The sequence below is a fragment of the Alosa pseudoharengus genome, unplaced genomic scaffold (genome assembly GCF_046254945.1).
Source record: "Alosa pseudoharengus isolate Yale_2024_CS ecotype anadromous, Long Island Sound unplaced genomic scaffold, YU_APseudo_1.1 YU_APseudo_1.1_scf_13, whole genome shotgun sequence".
In the NCBI taxonomy this organism is placed as follows: domain Eukaryota; kingdom Metazoa; phylum Chordata; class Actinopteri; order Clupeiformes; family Clupeidae; genus Alosa; species Alosa pseudoharengus.
Window position 1 is genome coordinate 13,854,402 of NW_027468598.1, and position 18,012 is coordinate 13,872,413.

The 18,012-nt window shown below is 46.3% G+C and overlaps 1 protein-coding gene across 2 annotated transcripts; it reads right to left on the minus strand.

Annotated features, from left to right (window-relative positions):
- Positions 1-838: 838 nt before the first annotated feature.
- On the minus strand, positions 839-17,222 carry zbtb38 (zinc finger and BTB domain containing 38). Of its 2 annotated transcripts, XM_076282222.1 has the most exons (4): positions 16,145-17,222; positions 15,054-15,172; positions 9,963-10,049; positions 839-5,417 (listed from the first exon to the last, which is right to left on the minus strand). In XM_076282222.1, exons 2-4 carry the CDS (start codon positions 15,066-15,068, stop codon positions 1,509-1,511), a joined length of 4,011 nt encoding a protein of 1,336 aa, XP_076138337.1. In that variant the 5' UTR covers positions 15,069-15,172; positions 16,145-17,222; the 3' UTR covers positions 839-1,508. The 2 variants fall into 2 exon arrangements, with proteins under 2 accessions (XP_076138337.1, XP_076138338.1); XM_076282223.1 differs by lacking the exon at positions 9,963-10,049 and having other exon boundaries at positions 16,145-17,221.
- Between the last annotated feature and the right edge of the window lie 790 nt (positions 17,223-18,012).

Genomic DNA, 18,012 nt, shown 5'->3' on the forward strand with positions numbered 1-18,012 from the left:
CACCTCACTGTGTGTTCACTGTGTGCTGTTTGTGTTTCACTAATTCACCGATTGGGTTAAATGCAGAGACCCAATTTCCCTCACAGGATCAAAAAATTATATATACTTATACTTATACTTACTTATACAGGACCACCAACTTGCTCTGTACCTATGCTTACTATCTCCACATTCAGACTAGACATCAGGACAGGACCCAGATGTTGGTGGTAGGATATTGCCTGAGTGGGAAAGGAATGATGGGGTGGTCGGGTGGACATAGGAGTGTTCCTGAGCTTGGGACGCAAAGTGCAGGGAGGTTCATGTAAAGAATTTAGCTGATGGGAGATCGTCTTAGATATGGAATAGGGGTGGGCTGGGAGGTAGCTGGGAGGGGGGAACATCTGGCAATGCCGTCATGTGGGACGTGCTGTCTGTGAATGCTGCATTGTGCAGGAGGCCGGTGAAGGAAAAGGAATGAGATTCTCAGATGGACCGACCCCTGAGGGTGCAGAAAGACTCTAAGTGTGTGAGTGAATGAATGAGAGAGCAATAGAGAGAAACAGAAAGAGACGGAGAGAGAGAGTACTGAAATGAAATAAACAGACAGTATGCATGCTGGAACTTCCGACTGCACAAGTCAGCAATCTTAAACCAGGGCAGAGTCGTCTGGAAGAGTGCAGGGAGAAGAGCCTTTGTATTTAGTTTATCTGTTTTCTCTCTCTCTCTCTCTCTCGCTCCCTTTCTCTGTATTAAAAGTCAGGAGCTCCCAGCTGTAAAAATAATCTGTGGTCACCTGGTCAGGACGAGGCCCTGAATTATAATGTATCAAAATATATCAAGTATTAAACACAGTCAGTTCAGGAAACATTAGTCTTTATTGAAGAAAGTAATGGCATAGTCTTTGTGTGTTTTGTGATGCCCAACTATTTATGGCTTATGTTTTTTAGGAAATGAAGAATGTAATACACAACTGAAAAGATACATTTGGAATCAGAATGCTGCATGGATCCTAATTCAGGCAAAAGGGCAGCTGTGAATTGTTTAAAAGGTTAGCTCAATTAAAATAACAACAGAACACCTTTAGATATGTGCAATAGTGGCATGTTGGTGCAATTGAAATCTAATGTGATGTGTTCCACGTATAAGTCCCATTATTAGCTAACATTGCTGTTGTATGCTCAAAGTGCACCTAAGTATGCACAGTTAATGCATAATGCATAGGCTACATCAAAGGAGTGGGGTGACTTGAAATGCAGACATGTCTTATACAGACAAATAAAAACATAGAAAAATAAAACAGATTCTCTTTGTAAAAACATGAAAAACTACCCAGTTCTATTTTAAGTGAAGACAAAAACCCTATTTACATAGATATTAGTTATTAAGTCCTCCATGTTGCAAAGTGAACATGACGGAGTTGAATTCAATAACTGCAGCTAAGGTGCAACATAATCAAGCATTCAGGTCCTGCCCTACAGTTTATCACATAAGCTATTCTCTGTTAGTTACATTCCCACTTTTAAAAGTTACTTGTGCCCCTGAAAAAAAGGTTCTTCTGTCCACAAGCGACACTGTGCCTTGGATAGGCTATGCTTGGGTACATGATGGGTGGGTCCCTTGGGGACAGGGTCTTTTGTCAGAAAGGAAGAGAAGCCCATCCCGGTACTGGAACGGCTGTTTATTCCGAGACTGGGCAAATGGCCTTTTTGGCCCTGTGTTTGGTTACCCACAGCAGCCTGTTTATGCCCCTCTAGGCCGAAGCTTTTGGGACGGTCAAGAATGTATCTTCGCTTGTGTTTTGTCTTCTTCTGCAGCTCCGAGAGAGACACGAGAAAGGGGTTTTCAGTGCGGGGACTCAACACAGGAGGGTTTTTATAGTCACTTCCGACATCTTCATCCTGATAATGCCCCTCGCTGTCAGCATTTGTTGGTTCCTCTTCCTTAGCGGGAGCAGGGGCACAGATCTCAGTCCCTTCCCATGGCTCCAGCTTTGTTTCCTCCTTGTTGACGGCAAGCGTTCTGTGCAACAGGGTCGAGCTGTTGGTCTCCATCTCACCATCTTCGTTATCACTCTCCTCGGTCTTGATGAAGTGGCGCTTTTCGTGCAGAGCCAGGTGAGCGGTGGTCTTGCAGACCTTGTGACAGTATTGGCAGCTGTAGCCTTTTCCGGATTTTTCCTGGTGCTTCTTCTCGTGGCTCCTTTTTGTGGCAAGGTACAGGAAGCGCTGAGGGCAAAAGGAACAGCGGTAGCGCTTCTCCGTGCCCTGGCTGCGACTTGCGTTCGCGTCGAAACAGGAGCCGTCCTCCATGCAACTTTTGCAGACAAAATCCCGGCTCTCGTCTGCCAGCGGGTTCCCCAGACTCAGGGCCTCTTCCGTGGAAGCTTGCTTGCCACACATTCGGCAGATGTACCGGTTGCAACTTAAGGCGTGCATTCTAAGCGAGGACTCGCTGGAGAACAGGCTCTTGCAGATGCTGCATGCATGTGCTTGTTTGGGGCTGTTGCTTCTGAGGGTTCTTCTAATTTCTGTGTTATCAGATGAGAGGCTCTCTCTGGGACTGTAGTCTGGCTCCATAAAGTTTTCCGAAGGCTCGGGTGATAAGGGTCTTGTGTAATACCTCACAGACTTCTCTCGCCTATGTTTTGATCGTAACCTCTTCCCTTTCTTTTTCGGCTTATATGAATAATATGGGCGCCATAACTTGTCAGTTTCAGGATCAGCTGGATCATCGTATGGATCAGTCTCTACTATGGACGTGGTGACCTCTGTCCTTAGACGAAGGCTTGGACTTCCAACGCTGTCTTCCACTGGACTAGGTTCATTTGTTCCCTCTCTCTGACACCAATTTTTCCTTTTTCTTTTTCTTGGGAATAACTTTGAGCCTTTGATTTTGCGGCGAATGATTGCTTCATTTCCAATTTTAACAGTAATGTGACAGAGGGGTAGAACATGGCTATCTATGGATGGACCTGGACATGCTGGCTTTGCGATGTATGTCTCAGTTTTGCCTCCCACTGACTTATCTGGTTTCAGACTTTCTGCACTGGGAAGAAGCAGCTGGCTAGCCATGGCCTCGATAGTGTGTGCAGCTGCAGACAAGTCACCTAGTCTGTTATTCACACTTTCCAAGGAACCGGTGGGATTCAGGTGGAGGAACGGTATGTTATTATTGTTGCTTCCCGCACCTCTCAGAGATATAGCGTCATTTTCTGTCACTCTGTTTCCTTCTGTCAGCTCTGTTGTGTATCCAAAGGGTGACCCGTTGTCTTCAGTGTCTGACAGTCCGTCTTGTCTTTCTGCTTGCTCCGATGGAATGCTCGGCATTTCCCCATCAGAGAGTCCAGAGAGCGCCATGTCTTGGTCACATGGTCTTTCGAAGCTGACGCGAGGCATCCCGACCGCCACTGTTTTGGGGGTGGCCATGAAAGTGACCGGCATGGAAAACAAAGACTGAGTGTTGCAAACGCCATCGAGGCTGTTCGGGAGAGCACTGGGAAACGGAGTGGCAGGGTAGGAGTCACCTGGCGCAGTGCCAAAGCCCTGGTCTTCCACGGCATCAGAGTATGTGTGGCTATATGACTTGTAACGCTTCTTTCTGAACTTCATGGGCAGTAGCCGGTAAAGCTTTATGGGGTAAACGCTTCCCTTGAAGCCTCCATTGGCGGACTTTTTATTCACAGCCAACCTTGGGTCAATTCCGTGAAAGGACTTCTGGTGGTTTTTCAGGATGTAGTACGTCATGAAGGTCTCAAGGCAGAATATGCACTGGTAACGGCGCTCTCCAGTATGCCAGATCTCATGCTTGGTTCGGTACTCGGCCAAGGCAAACACTTTGTTACAGTAATGGCAGGGGTAGGCCCTGTGCCACGAGTGCACATTCTCGTGCCTCTTCAGACTAGAAAGTGTCACATAGGCTCGTTTACATACACTACATTTGTAAGCCCTTTGGCTTCCTTTGCTTTTCTCGACCCTCTCCAAGATGTGCCGTGGAGCGAGGGGGCTTTCCAGCGTGGGGTCAAGGGTGAATGTATCGTCGAGGTGTAGCGCAGGCAGAGATTCTGACGAGTCATCTATGTTGGATGCAACATCTTCGGTTTGCTCTTCGGTGTCTGAGGTTTTGTCTTGTGGCTCAAGTTGTGGTGGACCTTTCGCCGCCTTGGTGCACACTTGCTCGTGATTGCGCAACCTCTTCAGGTGCATGAATTTCCTGTGACAGTGCTTGCAACACAAATGACTGACGAACCTCCTCTTGTGGGCCTGTGTGTGTATGTTAAGGAGCGCTCTGTTGCCAAACACTTCAGGGCAGTACTCACAGCGGTATGTTGGTACGTCAGGCTTTTCCTGGGGACTAAGGGTAGGTGGCTCTCTTTCTACCTGGGTAGTGTCCTCAGTCACAGGCATCAACTCAGGCGCTGGACTTGTTACAGCTTCAGCATCTGTGGATAAGGGGGACAGTGGAGTATCTAGAGGATCTGGTGCTGCTGCTTTTTGCAGGACAGGGCAGCTGTCAGGTACCTGTGCAGGAGTGCTTGATGTGTCGCATGGGGCTGGTGTGGTCTTTGTAGGGATGCAGTTGAGCCTGTGGCGCTTCTTGATGGGGCCAAAGTTACGGCTTGTCAGTGTCTTTGGTGGCGTAATGGTAGGCTTGCTGTTTTTCTTGTCGTTCATCTGTCCTGCTTCATCAGGTTGCGGGGCCTTGTGTGGGCCCTGACTCACTGCGTACGAATGTTCTGACAGGGCATGGGTCGGTTCGCTCTCTGCCGCGGTCACGCTTGGGGCAGGGCAGGCAGCTGGGAGGTTGCCCAGGCTAGGTGATTGCTGCCCTGCATGCCGTGGCTCGAGGGGAGTGAAGGGGTTGTTCCCAGCTCCGACCTCTGTGATGGAAAAGGCGTTTGTTATCCGTGGGCCTTTTGTACATTCGGGATCCTCAGGCCTTGGGGTTTCTCTCTTTGGAGCGCAGGGTTTTTGGGTTTTCTGTTGCTTTTGTTGTTGATGTTTCTGATGTTTTGTGTTTGTGGAAGCTTGGCCTTGTGTCACCCCTGTACTCTGCCTGTCTGACTCTGTGAGCTTCTCCAGAAAGGGAATCCCTAACCGTCTTCCAGCTGCTACTAGCAACTTGGTGTCTTCTGCGGTCATCGATACCACCTTAGAATTGTATATGAAGTTTAGGATGTGACCAAACACCTCAGATCTGATGTCCATCAGCTCCAGCACCTGCCCAGGTGTTCGGACATCCAGTGACGTTAGGGCATTTCGGAAATATCCACTGGTGGCTGCCAGGATGTTGCGGTGAGCTTGGAACTTGACATCCTCCACCACAATGGTGACATCACAGAACAGACCCTGGCAACGTTGCTCACTCAGTTTGCTGAGGACAGACTGGGAGTGTGAGTTGTCCATCAGGCCACGAGTGCTGGGGGACGCCACCGTCATCTGCACACACAAAACACAGAGACGAACGGTCAGTTTGCATTACATTGAATAAATTAATTTGTAAATAAACATTTATAAGTAATATAAAATGAAACACACTTGCTGACCTTTGTATGACGTGGCCTTAGTAGTGCTAATGATACTATTGAGTGATGTGCATGCTAAATACTTCAGTTGTGCAGACAACCAGAGTTAGGATGTTGGGGGTTTATTTTCATTGCAGATTGGTACACACTGATTATAATTGTGTTACGATGTAACAAGGATTTCATATCAAAGCGTGATTTCTTGTAAACTTAATTGAATTTTATTAAGTTGCTAAGTTATAGTTTATTAAGTCAGTATTTCTTTTCTAATATCTGGTTTATTTCTGCACAACTGCAAATGAAGTCCCTTTTTTGCTCAAATTCCCTTGAAAGAGGACCTTTCTTTCATCTGAGTCATGACCAAAACCAGCAGAAAACAATTTCAAGAGGCCACAGATGGAATTGATCAAAACAATGTGGATTCTGAATAATTACGAGACACGCCGAGCAAGCCCTGTGCAGGCTCTGTGGGATCTGTGAGTGGGGGAGCTTGCTCAGTTGAGTCACTAGATGGCAGTGGAGGCAAATGAGACAGGAAGTATGTGTGTGTGTGTGTGTGTGTGCATATGACGGCCCACCGTTCTCCTCCAGAGGACTCATAGCCAGGGGCTGATGGTGTGCCAAGACAAAGGCCTGTGTTTTTCTTGAAGTACCCAATGCGTGTTTTGCATTCCCAACCCCACGCCCCAAAAAATACAACACTGAAGTGTTCCATATTGCTGTGAAAATTCCTGCATCCGAGCAGGAATGACAACAGATATAGGAAAATATTGTGAATGTATTATCACTGTTTTGAATCCTAAACTTTCTAAAGTAAAGTATTATAACTAGTCCAGTTAATTATTTTATGTTTTCCTTATAGTAAAACTCCCATTATAGATAGAAGATGGCAATAGATAGGAGGCCGATACTTCATACAGAGCTTTTTCATTTGCCTTTCAGACTCAGATGCAGACACAGACACATGCAGACACACACACACATGCTAGACTTACATATACTTTCCTCCCACTCATCCCTGCACTGTCGGTTGCTAATGTTATGAGAGCATGACTCCCGGGCTAAATCATGGCAGATGGAATCAGGCATAAAATGCCCAGTCCTCAAAGCACCAGTGTAAACACCTGGCCTGTCCAAGGCTACCTCTGAGCAAAAACAAGCAGAATTAGTCATTGTGTGTAGTGGTGGTTCCCAGTCTCTCTGTGAGGGCAACAGAGACCTTTTGTGAGACATTAACTGGGGAAGCCTTGTACTGTAGGTTAAATCAGGTCTGTGTTTTTCTAATTGGACATTCTTTTGGCCAGACACTGACCCATCAATATAATTACCAAGGATGTTTCTGTAAGTATATGTGTGTGTGTGTGCGGCGGTGTAGGCAGTGAGTAAGCAACAGTGATGAGTAAAGATTTGACAGACCACCACCCCCTTACTTCCTTTTTACTAAGTGGGCCTGGAATGCTGTGTGACACATCGGCACATTAACGGGAACACTGAATCCTACGCCCTACAGCAACCTGCTCATACTGTATGTGTACAATAAGCAAGGTTTTTCTTTTTGCAATTAAGCATGCCGATGATTTAGCTTGTTTCCGGCCATTTTACTGTAAGGAAATTTGTAATGCTGAGGCCACATTCACATATATGGTGACTAGCGACAAGAGACCATGTAATGTTAATGTTAATTCAGCAATTATAGGTGAAACAACGATTGGCAACGCAAAACATTGTTATGTTAGTTAAAATAATTTTAACTTTTGAATTGACAGGCGATGGCCAACAAGCAAATCGCTGTATATGTGATCGGGGCTTTAGTTGGATCATTATGTAATTCGTAATATATAAAAAGAGGTGGTATGGTACGTACATGAATGGATTCATTCAACTAATTGAAAATTAATAATTCTCCTATGGGTTTTAGAGCTGCAACAGTACAGGTCTCCTCACCCATGTAAAACTTGTAAAAGTATACTTTCAATGGAAAAGGCTGACACTGAACAACTACAAGACTACCGGCTACACCAGAACTGATAAATTCTAACACTGAGATCAGCATAAAGTGTTGGCACTATTTAGGATTGTTTTAGTGTATTGTTTCCCCATGCTTCTGTGATGATGCATCAGTTTCATGTGGTGCCTTTTGAAGTGAAGCAGAGGCAAGAGCACAGCACTTCCTGTCTCTTACTAGACGTTAGATTCTAGAGGGTAGAGGAGAGTAACGACTGGGTGACATTGACTCTGTGACTCAGCAATTCCATCTCCATTTTTTCTAACATGCAAGCCACAGTAAATAAATACCATTGCGATTAGACTATTATTACTGCTCCCCAACCCTTGTGGGGTTCCTCATAAGTCATACATAGATTGTTATTATACACAGATTGGCCTTTTGTTAGAAGCATCACAGCAGCATGTCCGACGTCTTGCGTTAGTTCCTCTGAGAGCCGATTTCTCTTTTCCCTTATTTGGAACTAGAGTGCTTGCACAAGGTCAAGTGCGTAGGCAACACAAAACGTCTGCAAGCGTCTTAAAATTTGATCACTGCCCACGTGTTTGAATAATTCCACTGAAACCATAACGGTGGTTCTGACATTTAACACTCAAGAGTGTGTCATCATCTTGCTTTTTCTCCTCTCTCAGTATTATGAGCTCCTGCTGTTTGCTATTATCTATCAAATGGAATGCACCTCAGTGCAATCTCTGATTATTGAGCAAATTAACTGACATCTTGTTTGTATATTGAGCAGACCAGGTTTGGACACCCAAGTGTCTCTGATTGACATGCATCGGAAACAGATCTAATTTTTCCAGTTGCCCGACTTATCAGCGACAATGCATATGCCTTCTCACTCCTTCTACCCTTTGTACGGACAGAGGGAGAATAACCTAGTCGAATAGGTTATTGTTGTCTAGCTGTAGGGGCGTTGGGCTCTTGGTGGTGGTGGTTTTCGTAGGTATGTCTTGTGGCTCTGTTATAGATGCGCTTCTAGCATGTCGTGGTGGTGTTACAGGGTTGATTGTAGCGCAGCAGCCATTTTGAAATGAAGACTATTTGATTGAGGGAAGATGGCTGCCTGTTTAAATGGGGGTCCTTTTGTTCTTTTCAGAGCTGAGAACTTGAGAATTTTAGAATTCAGAGTTTTAATTTGTTGTCATTTGCCATTCATGTCTCAGTAGCTGATTGCCCAAGCTAATTTTTCGACACTGTGACTGACTACTGCCCTGAGGGTTCCCTCAGAACGAAACAAACAGAGAGAGCGACAGAGAGAGAGAGAGAGAAGTGAAACCACTTGCAGAAGGAATGATTTACATGACCCATGTACCGGTAATTCTCAGCAGCACTACATGATGTCCCAGAGGCCGCTTGTAATTATGCATTCAATTATGGACCTGTGTGTTAGCGGCTATAACAGATGAATTAAATTCATAGCTGCTACATCGCTTGAATGTATATCATGAGGGATACGTGATATGGGTATAAATATTTTATTTTAGTTGTTGCAGTCTGACTAGAGAAGGGTGAAACAGAGAGAGGGAGAGTGAGAGGGAGACACTCTCATCTGATCGCTGCGAAAAACAACCTCCTGCCTCCCTGTCTGACAGGCCTCCGTTGTCACGGCAACATGCTGTGGCGCAGCAGTTATTAGGTTTTAGATGAATCGCAGGCAACTGGATTCACCGTCCGAGGATTTGCAGCTCCCGGCCGTGGACGGAAAGAGACGGAGAGGAAGAGAAAAAGATAGGAAGGCGTGTCTAGGAGCACACGTAGCCTATCAGGCTGGGGTGAAGAGATGTGATAGTCTTTGTGTCTGTGTAACTGTATGTGCATATAGCATGTGTATTCGTATTAGCATTTGTGTGCGGATGCATATGTACGTATTCAGTTTGTAGGGAAGTACACTTTCACTGCTGTTTTTGCTCACAGCAAGTGCTACATTGCTTGTGTGTCTGTGTGCGTGTTTGTATGTGAGAGAAAGAGATAGAGAGAGAGAGAGCATTTCTGCTCAGTCGCCATCTTTGGCATTTGTTATTGCATTCTAACAGGGAATAGCGTGATTTCAATAAGTGCCTCATGGATCGACTCGATCCCCTGATTTCCCGTCTCATTAGCAGCCAATGTAAAACTGTTCAGTTCGCCCTTGATGGCACTCTCGTTTTTAGGTATATGCCACACCCAGATGCACTGTGCCTGAAAATGCGATGCAGAGCATCTACGTTTGCAAGTAAGCAATAAAGAAGAAAAAAAAATCCCCACTCTCAGACCATCCACCACGAAATGATCCGCTCAGAGCCGTTATGTCTCCAGACCGATACTGTCCAGTCAAACAGTGAGCGAAAAAATTACCTCCTGGTTTTGTCTCTGAACCTAAAAGCCTGAAACACCATCATACACACTGATCGCATTTTAATGCATTATATTAGTCCCTTTTCCCTTCTAAACGAAAAAGCATGCAAAACATACCTTTCTTTGTAAAATCAGAGATCGCGATGGTAGAGAGGGTGAGACGAGCGACCCATCTTGCAGTAACCCTCCTGTATAGTTTTTGTGCTATTATCACAGTAAGGGATAGACAGAGAGAGAAAAAACAAAGAAAAAAAAAACGTTTTTGCAAACTGCAGGTGAAAGTCAAGCACGGCCGTTTTTTTTTTGTAGTACTCGTTCGTTGCACAGATGCACTCTCATCGGAGGCTAAGCGCTTGTCTTCCGTCCTATCTGACTTTCATGCACTCTCTTCCTCTCTCTCTCTCTCTCTCTGTATCCCTCTCTAACTGACTCTCACTACTGCCACTGACTGTCCTGTTGTCCTTCCCTGTGTCCGGGTTCGGCTTTGGCTTCTAGGTTAGTTCTGCTCTCTTGGGTCGCCTTGTGGACCGCGCCGTCCCCGGCAGCTTCAGCCTGCATTGCCTTGCCTGCTTAAAAATAGCCTGCCTGGGCAGCTTGTGTCCGCATTCGCCTTCTCGCTGTCTGACTTCAGCATGAACATGGAGCGGACTGCACCCCGTAAAACAGGGAATGGCAACTTTTATTAAGCTTGGGCTTAGGAGAGATGGAGAGAGAGGGAGAGAGAGAAAAGGAGTGAGAGAGAGAAAGAGTGGAGAATAATTTTCCCTGTGAACAACACAGGAGGGAGCGTGAGCGTGCAAGAACGGGTAGATGATTCGCAAAAGCCCCGCCACTTGTGTCTCCGTACCAACGGTTCGACATCAGCGGCGACGTCACAAGCAGACCGAATGCAAACAACAACAATGGCGATCAGTAACGCATGCCAAGGTATGTCTCGCGTTAGCACTGGTGGCGGAGCTAGCAAAGAACAATATAAAAACAGACTGTATTGATGGATAATTCTAGATCAATTAAAACGATGGAGCAGCACAGTGCACATACACACACACACAACCACACACCCTCGCTCGCCTTCCATCTGTCTCACGCTCTCTTGTCCACACAAGCGTCATTCTCTTTGTCTGCTGTGCAGGCATTGCGCCCGACACTCTCTTGTGTTGCACACACGTGTGGCTAGCGAGTGTGGTCGCACATTGCGAACGTGATGCTCCGAGCACCAAGAGCTGACATGAGCAGAGAGCGAGAGTGCACTAGCGTTCAGACGAGAGCGCAGCACAAAGCACTGCAGATCGATGAACTCGCGAGGCAGCAGCGAGAGGAGAGAGAGAAAAAAAAAATGTCAAAAAATAGGAGACACACATGCAACCGCTTCATGATCCTTCCCACGCTCTCGACTGCAGCAGCGCTTGAGGGAAAGAAAAAGCATCGATGGGAATAAAGGAATGAGTGGTTGCAAAATGATAGAAAAATGAAATGATGGAGGAATGGGTGGAATGAGAAAGCAGGAGGATGGAGGGAGAGAGCGAGCAAGACGAAAGAGGTTCACCTTTGTTGCGGCCGCTGATTGATGCGACCATGGAGCACGCGTGGAAGCAAGCGCTGCATAGGGAGGGGAGGGAGGGGAGGGGAGGGAGGGAGTGACGGAGAGGACGAGAGAGGGAGCGAGTGAGAGAGGCAAAGAGTCAGTGAGGGAGAGAGAGAGAGGGAGCGAATGGGGGAAGGGGGGGTGGAGGCATAATCTAGTCATAGCGAAGGGAGCTCCAGCTGCCAGTCTGTGGCGTAAACCTCCATGGCTAGTCTATGCACATGGCTGTTTTAAGACAGCATCCCTCTGTCCTCTAAATGCACAGCTAGAAGTGAAATATTAGACATTTATTAACAGAATGTTTTAAACGTGTCCGCTAATCCTGCTGATGGTGGTCATTCCATTGGTATTCTCCATTCCCTATACTTGATTCAGTCGAAAGGAATTTCTGACTAATCATAACAATATACTGTTTATGAAATTGGGCACAAATCTACATGCAGGTCAGAATTACCAAAGCCGTACATGTTTGTCATACTTTTACCTACATACTTTTGCTCCACAAAAACAATCACTCAAATTACAATATGACACCCACAGGTCTTCTTCACCAACTCACAAATGACACAAGTTCAGTCTCATTGCTTCCTCTGTATTCACCAGGACCTCTCTCTCCTCCTTGTTGATGTGGGGAAAACGGGATGTGTCCAAGCTGTAAGCCACCAGATGCTCTAGCTATTCCTGTATCTAAAGCCACCTGCCACCTGAACATTCTCCCTCGACCATATACACAGTGACAAAGGACTGCACAGAGCCCTGGCACAGGGCCAGTTCTACAAGACACTGTGTAGTGTGTGTGTGTGTGTGTGTAATTGTGTGTGTGTGTAATTGTCTATGTGTAGTGTGTGTGTGTGTGTGTGTGTGTGTGTGGTGTATTCATGCACAAAGGCTTAGCCTTGTTATGTACACAAATTACTGAACAGTTATGCCTGCATATAGCAGTCGCCTGAGGGAAAGAGAGTAGGGGCTCTGTGAAGCCATGAATGCTAACGGATAGTCATTTGTGACCCTACAGTTTATCCTTCAGTCATCCATTATATGACATCAAATTAAATCACTGCAGAGCAGAGGGGTGACATGACACTCCCTCATTTCCCTCATCATTTGTGGTTTTATCACAGCTTGTGTCTGCTACTTCCTCCACTACCCCTGACCGCTTGGTGCCAGAAATAGCAAAAAGGCTTGGATTATCACCTTCAGTTTCAGTCATCTTGTGTCGCAGGCTTTGGGCGCATCACACACAAGATTGAAGCAGTTTGTGGAAAGAGGCGTGATATCCCACCTGCCCCGAAGGGATCACAGACAATGTCTCAAACTCTCAAACAGTTGGCTCCACTCTGCTGCGCTGCACTGCGAGCAGCCTGTCTATAGGCCTCGATTGCCCGCTGCTGCTGCGTCACACCGGAGTGTCACACCGGAGTGTGACGCAGCCAGGGATGGATTACTGCACGGGCCTACCGGGCCCAGGCCCAGGGGCCCAAGGGGTCAGGGGGCCCTGAAGCCCAAGCCTTTGCATGGAATCATTGCCTCAATATCAACAAATCAGGATGTAGGCTATGAATCTGATTAAATTTAGTATTGGCCATCCCCAAAATGCACCAGAATACAGGAAATCACATCAAACAAATTAAAAGTTTTCTGGGGGAGGACCCCCTAACCCCCCCTCCCACATATACGACAATAAGTGGGGGGCCCTTAATACATCTGGGCCCACGGGCCCGAAAGTTCATAATCCGCCCATGGACGCAGCAGGGAGGGATGGAGGGAGGGAGGGAGTGAAAACCGTTGTGTTAGAGGAGGTGACGGCAGAAAGGGCGCGTGGCGAGAAGGGTGTAAGGGGCTCGCTCCAGACACACTAAGTGGCGAGGTGGTCGATGATTATTATATTTGACCTGATGATAAGTTCTGACACAACTATCACCGGAAGATGGATGTCACTCCCCAGGACGTGGATAAAGATCGTAAAGCTGCAGATGTTCCAGTTGTGGTGATCCAGCAAGTTTTGTAAATCACATAGATGAACTTACTACAAAACCAGTCAAAGAAAAATGACACGTGGGTGCTGAAGTACAAAAAGCTGGACAAAGGACGAGATGGAAGAAGAGTATTCAGTGAGGAGTCATTTCCTTGACCAGGGTGAGAGAAATAAATATATATTGGGAGGTCATCGGGAGAGAAGATTAGCAACAGCCAGAGCGTGAAGCACCCAGAAAACATCAAGATGGCAAACAACTTCATATAAAGGCTGGCTTTATGCAAGGTTTGTTGTGGCGGGTAGGAGCATGACCCTTTTCTGTGGTTTAAGACACATTTGATTCTATTTTAACTCCTAAGTAACTAACTTGGCAGTCATGTCACATAGAAATCCTGAGTATTGTCATAAAAATGGCCTACAATGGGAACATGAGAGTGTAACCAACCATGGTGATGAGGACATGTTCCCGCCATAAACTGCTTATTACATGGTAATGTCATTAAGTCAGTCTTATGATACAAAGTTTAAGGTGTTACCTCATTGGTTATGAAAACTCAAATGTGTCACATGTAAGACCACCATCCATAAATAATATTGTTTCTAATGTAGACTTTATACAGATTGTGGTTTAGTCAGCATGTCAGAGCAACAGGAAAGTTGCAGTAGATGTCTTCATTATTGTAGGTCAAAGCCAATATCTCACCATACTTGCAAACCCTCAACACATACACACAGGACAGGAAGTATGTAGTGTGGTGTTTTGTGGTCTACTGTGCAGGTCCATCAAAGACAGAGATGCTCTTCAATGCAAACTCTGCCCTATAATGCAAGACTTGAGCTGCAGATTCCATTGCAGATTCTGTCTTTGTTGTGTTAGAAAATATGTACAGACATAATTTCCCTTTAAAGACACTGCACTTTACTGCAACTCTAAAGAGTTAATCACAGCAATGTTCCCCATGATAAAAAAAACATGTGCATCCTCAGCAATAATAACAGCTGACTGTTGAAAGGTTTCTACATGTACTCAGTGTTCCAGGTCGTGTCTGCAGGCTGTGTGAAGCTTGTGCTTCACTGTGGTTTTAGACCTACTAGTTGAGATCTGAGTCAGTCAGTCAGCCTACCGGATAGCACAAGCGGTACTTTCCACCACTGCTAATTCAGTGTCCGCGGATCAAAACTGCCATTCGAGAATGAAGATCTTGCCATAAGGCTCAGTCATCTGACTGTGAAAATCCAACTGCATGGAAACCACCAATAATGAGGCAGTCTCGTGCTAATGGTAAGTCATAGCTGATTGTACATGCTACTGGTTTAGTAGTGAGTATGGACTGTGTTAGCATAACGTTCACATTGGTTAATCTGAGGGAAGATCGATGGGTTATAGCCATGAAGTACAACTAGTATATGAACATCTTTCTGGAGTCCCTCCATTGATCCAGAAGCATTTTAACACTTTCAGACTTGCTTCACAGACTTTGCAGCTGTTTGTGATGGACACACCCTGTAAACGGAGGCTGTGGGCCCAGAACAGCATACTCAAAAAAAGAAAACAAAAACTATGCCAAATTGACCCCTTTGGCAAACAACTGGCTTGATGTCAATGTCAGAGCAGCAAAGTAGAACGAGATAAGCATGCGTGACCTACCTGGTGTTTGTTCATGTTCCCTCACAGATGTCTCCTATGTCTTTTCTGCCTCCACTTTGCCCCTCTGAACTGCTGTTGCTGTTCTTCCAGGAACTGGGCTTGCGTCACCCTTTGTGGGCCTGACAGAAAAATAACAAAATCCCTTGATTGAGTTTCGATCCACCATTACTGTGTGTTTTTTTCCCCTCCCAGTGCTTTCTATCGCTTGTTTCCTTCTCAGGCTCTGCTCAAGCAGAGAACTAGGGGAGATCTGCTGCTGTTTTATATCTTTTCTGGCTTTACTGGCCTGCAACACTTTAGTGTTCCTCAGCCAATCTACCAGCTGCTCCAAACAAACACGCCTCCCAGAGCGAGCCAACGTGCTGGGAACATACGCTTATATCAACTCCACTTGGACGCACGCCACACTTTTTAAAACCTCTGTCCGCTGTCCGTTCTCCACCACACACATACACACACACACACACAGCAACATGGAATTTTCTGGAAGGACATGAAGCGTAGAGCCCAGATATATTTGTTCTGCTTAGGCCATTTGCCTCACAAAGGCATTGTGTGACATGTATGTACTCTGTATAGAACCATGTCATATAGAGAGCAGATGTCGAATGAGATGTTTTCATCTTGTTGTAATTTAAGACTTGGATACAAAACTGAGTGGACTACAATACCCACAATCCTCGGCTGTTTTTTAATACGCTGCTGAGTAAGAGGCCTTGTCCATTTGGAAACAGGACCTCGACTGAAATCTAAGGCCGGATCACTGACAGATCTGTGTATGTCTCGGTCTGTCCGTGTGCGTGTTTGTGTGTGTCGTTATGTTTAGGAGTGTGTGTGTGTGTATCGAAAACATTGCAATCCTACAAAACAAAAGCTATCTTAAAGGTCTGTCCTGGTCACATGCGTCTGAGTGGACTATAATGTCAGCCCTGACATTATCAGGTGATACTTAAGGCCGCGTTTTAAGGCCCTGCGGCATTTTTTCCCCAATTCATGTGTGAGTGCTCAGGATGACCTGACCCATTCTCCCACTCCGACTTCCCCGTCCTACGCTCAATCCCCAGCGAATAAATGCCAAAAAACATATTTACCTTCCTTCTTCTGTTCTCCTCTCCTCCGCCTGCGATGGGAGCGTAACAGCCAGCTGCCTCTGTCAGGCCAATCCTTTGGTTACGTGGTTAGCTGCAGAGGGGAGAGAAAGGGAGTGAGAGCAGAGAGATTCGCACTCCCCTTGCCTGCTGCCAAAGGGCCCTGGCTGTAGAAAGTATTTGCCTTCCTCTCCCCCTCTCTCTCTGTGTCCTTCCTCCTCTCTCCTTTTGCGCGCAGCGGCTGGAAGGCTGGCTTGGTGTGGCCCTGGGTTTGCCTGGGAGGGGAGGCTGGTGTTCTGGCGAGCCGGCGGCCTGGCAGAGCGACGGTGTGGCCCAGGCAGGGAGCAGCGAGACAGGGTCGGTCCGCCGCTCCACTCTGCTGCGCTCCACTGCGAGCAGCCTGTCTGCAGGCCTCGATCGCTCACTCGCTCGCTCGCTCACTCGCTGCTGCTGCTGCTGCTGCGTCACACTCGCTGCATCGCCGACGGGACACACAGAGAGAGGGAGGGAGGGAGGGAGGGGTGGAGTGAGAGAGAGCCTGTGTGCGCGCTGGAGGAGATGGTGGCGGGAGGGGCATGTGGCGAGAAGAAGGAGAAAGAGCAAGCGATAGAGAGAAAGAAAGAGAGAGAGAGAGAGAGAGAGCACAAGGGGCTCACTCCAGACACACAAACAAAGTGGCGAAGCAGTCGATCCGATCCTCTATGGCTCTCAGGAAGCGGAGCTGGAAACAGACCTCTCATTGTTACGTAATGGATATTATTCTCTCTCTCTCTCCCTCTCTTTCTCTCTCTGTCGCTCCCTCTTGCTTCTCACAGTCCCAGCTGAGGAGACACGCAGCTGTCTGGAGGCTAATAATAGAGCACAGCAGAACCAGAACCACTTCTCTCTTTCTCTCTTTCTCTCTCTCTCTATCACTCTCTCTCTCACTTTATAGGACATGTCATTAAAGCCAGTATAGGGAAATTTACAAGGTACATTCTTCAGGTCCACTAAAAGCAATATTAGCTGTTCCTTTTGCTTCTTTTATATTCTGTACATTTCCCAAGGTCCAGTTTCTAAATGTTCCACCCTATTGACTTAAATTATATTAAAACTGTATTGTAATTGTATCATATTATTACTCATTTTTATGTTAAATATAATATATATTTCTATTAAATTGTTGATTATTGATAAACATTAAATCTGTTGTAAAAATGTGCTTTTCTGTGTTCTATACACAATTGTACGATTTCCTCTTTAAAATGTCCCCGTTTAGTTTCCTTTCCGCCTTCTGCTGCCTGCTTCTCGAATAGCAAACCCTTCTCTCCAAGTTTCCCTGTGTCCACTAGGTGGCAGACACGTTCCAAACATTACAGCGCTGTATATATCGGCCCTGAGGGCCAATGTAAGCCCACCACTAGTTCATTCTGTATTTGACCAGACATTTCAACACTAACAATGGTTTATATTGAGTGTAGGGACCCACTACTCAGTGATTTCTCTATGTGTCTTTAAACCTTGTTGCACCAAAACAATTTATCAAATAAAGTGGATGGTGCATGCCCATCACAATCGCCAGTGGCAGGTATGCAAACTCCTTTTAAGTAAGTATAAGTAAGTATATATACTCTTTTGATCCCGTGAGAGAAATTTGGTCTCTGCATTTATCCCAATCCGTGAATTAGTGAAACACACACAGCACACAGTGTACACACAGTGAGGTGAAGCACACACTAATCCCGGCGCAGTGAGCTGCCTGCATCAACAGCGGCGCTCGGGGAGCAGTGAGGGGTTAGGTGCCTTGCTCAAGGGCACTTCAGCCGTGCCTACTGGTCGGGGTTCGAACCGGCAACCCTCCGATTACAGGTCTGAAGTGCTAACCAGTAGGC

Excerpts from the sequence above, each read along its gene's own strand:
- zbtb38 (XM_076282222.1), bottom strand. Across the intron at positions 5,418-9,962 it reads CTCTGATTTTACAAAGAAAG|ATGACGGTGGCGTCCCCCAG; the intron begins GTATGTTTTGCA and ends TTGTGTGTGCAG.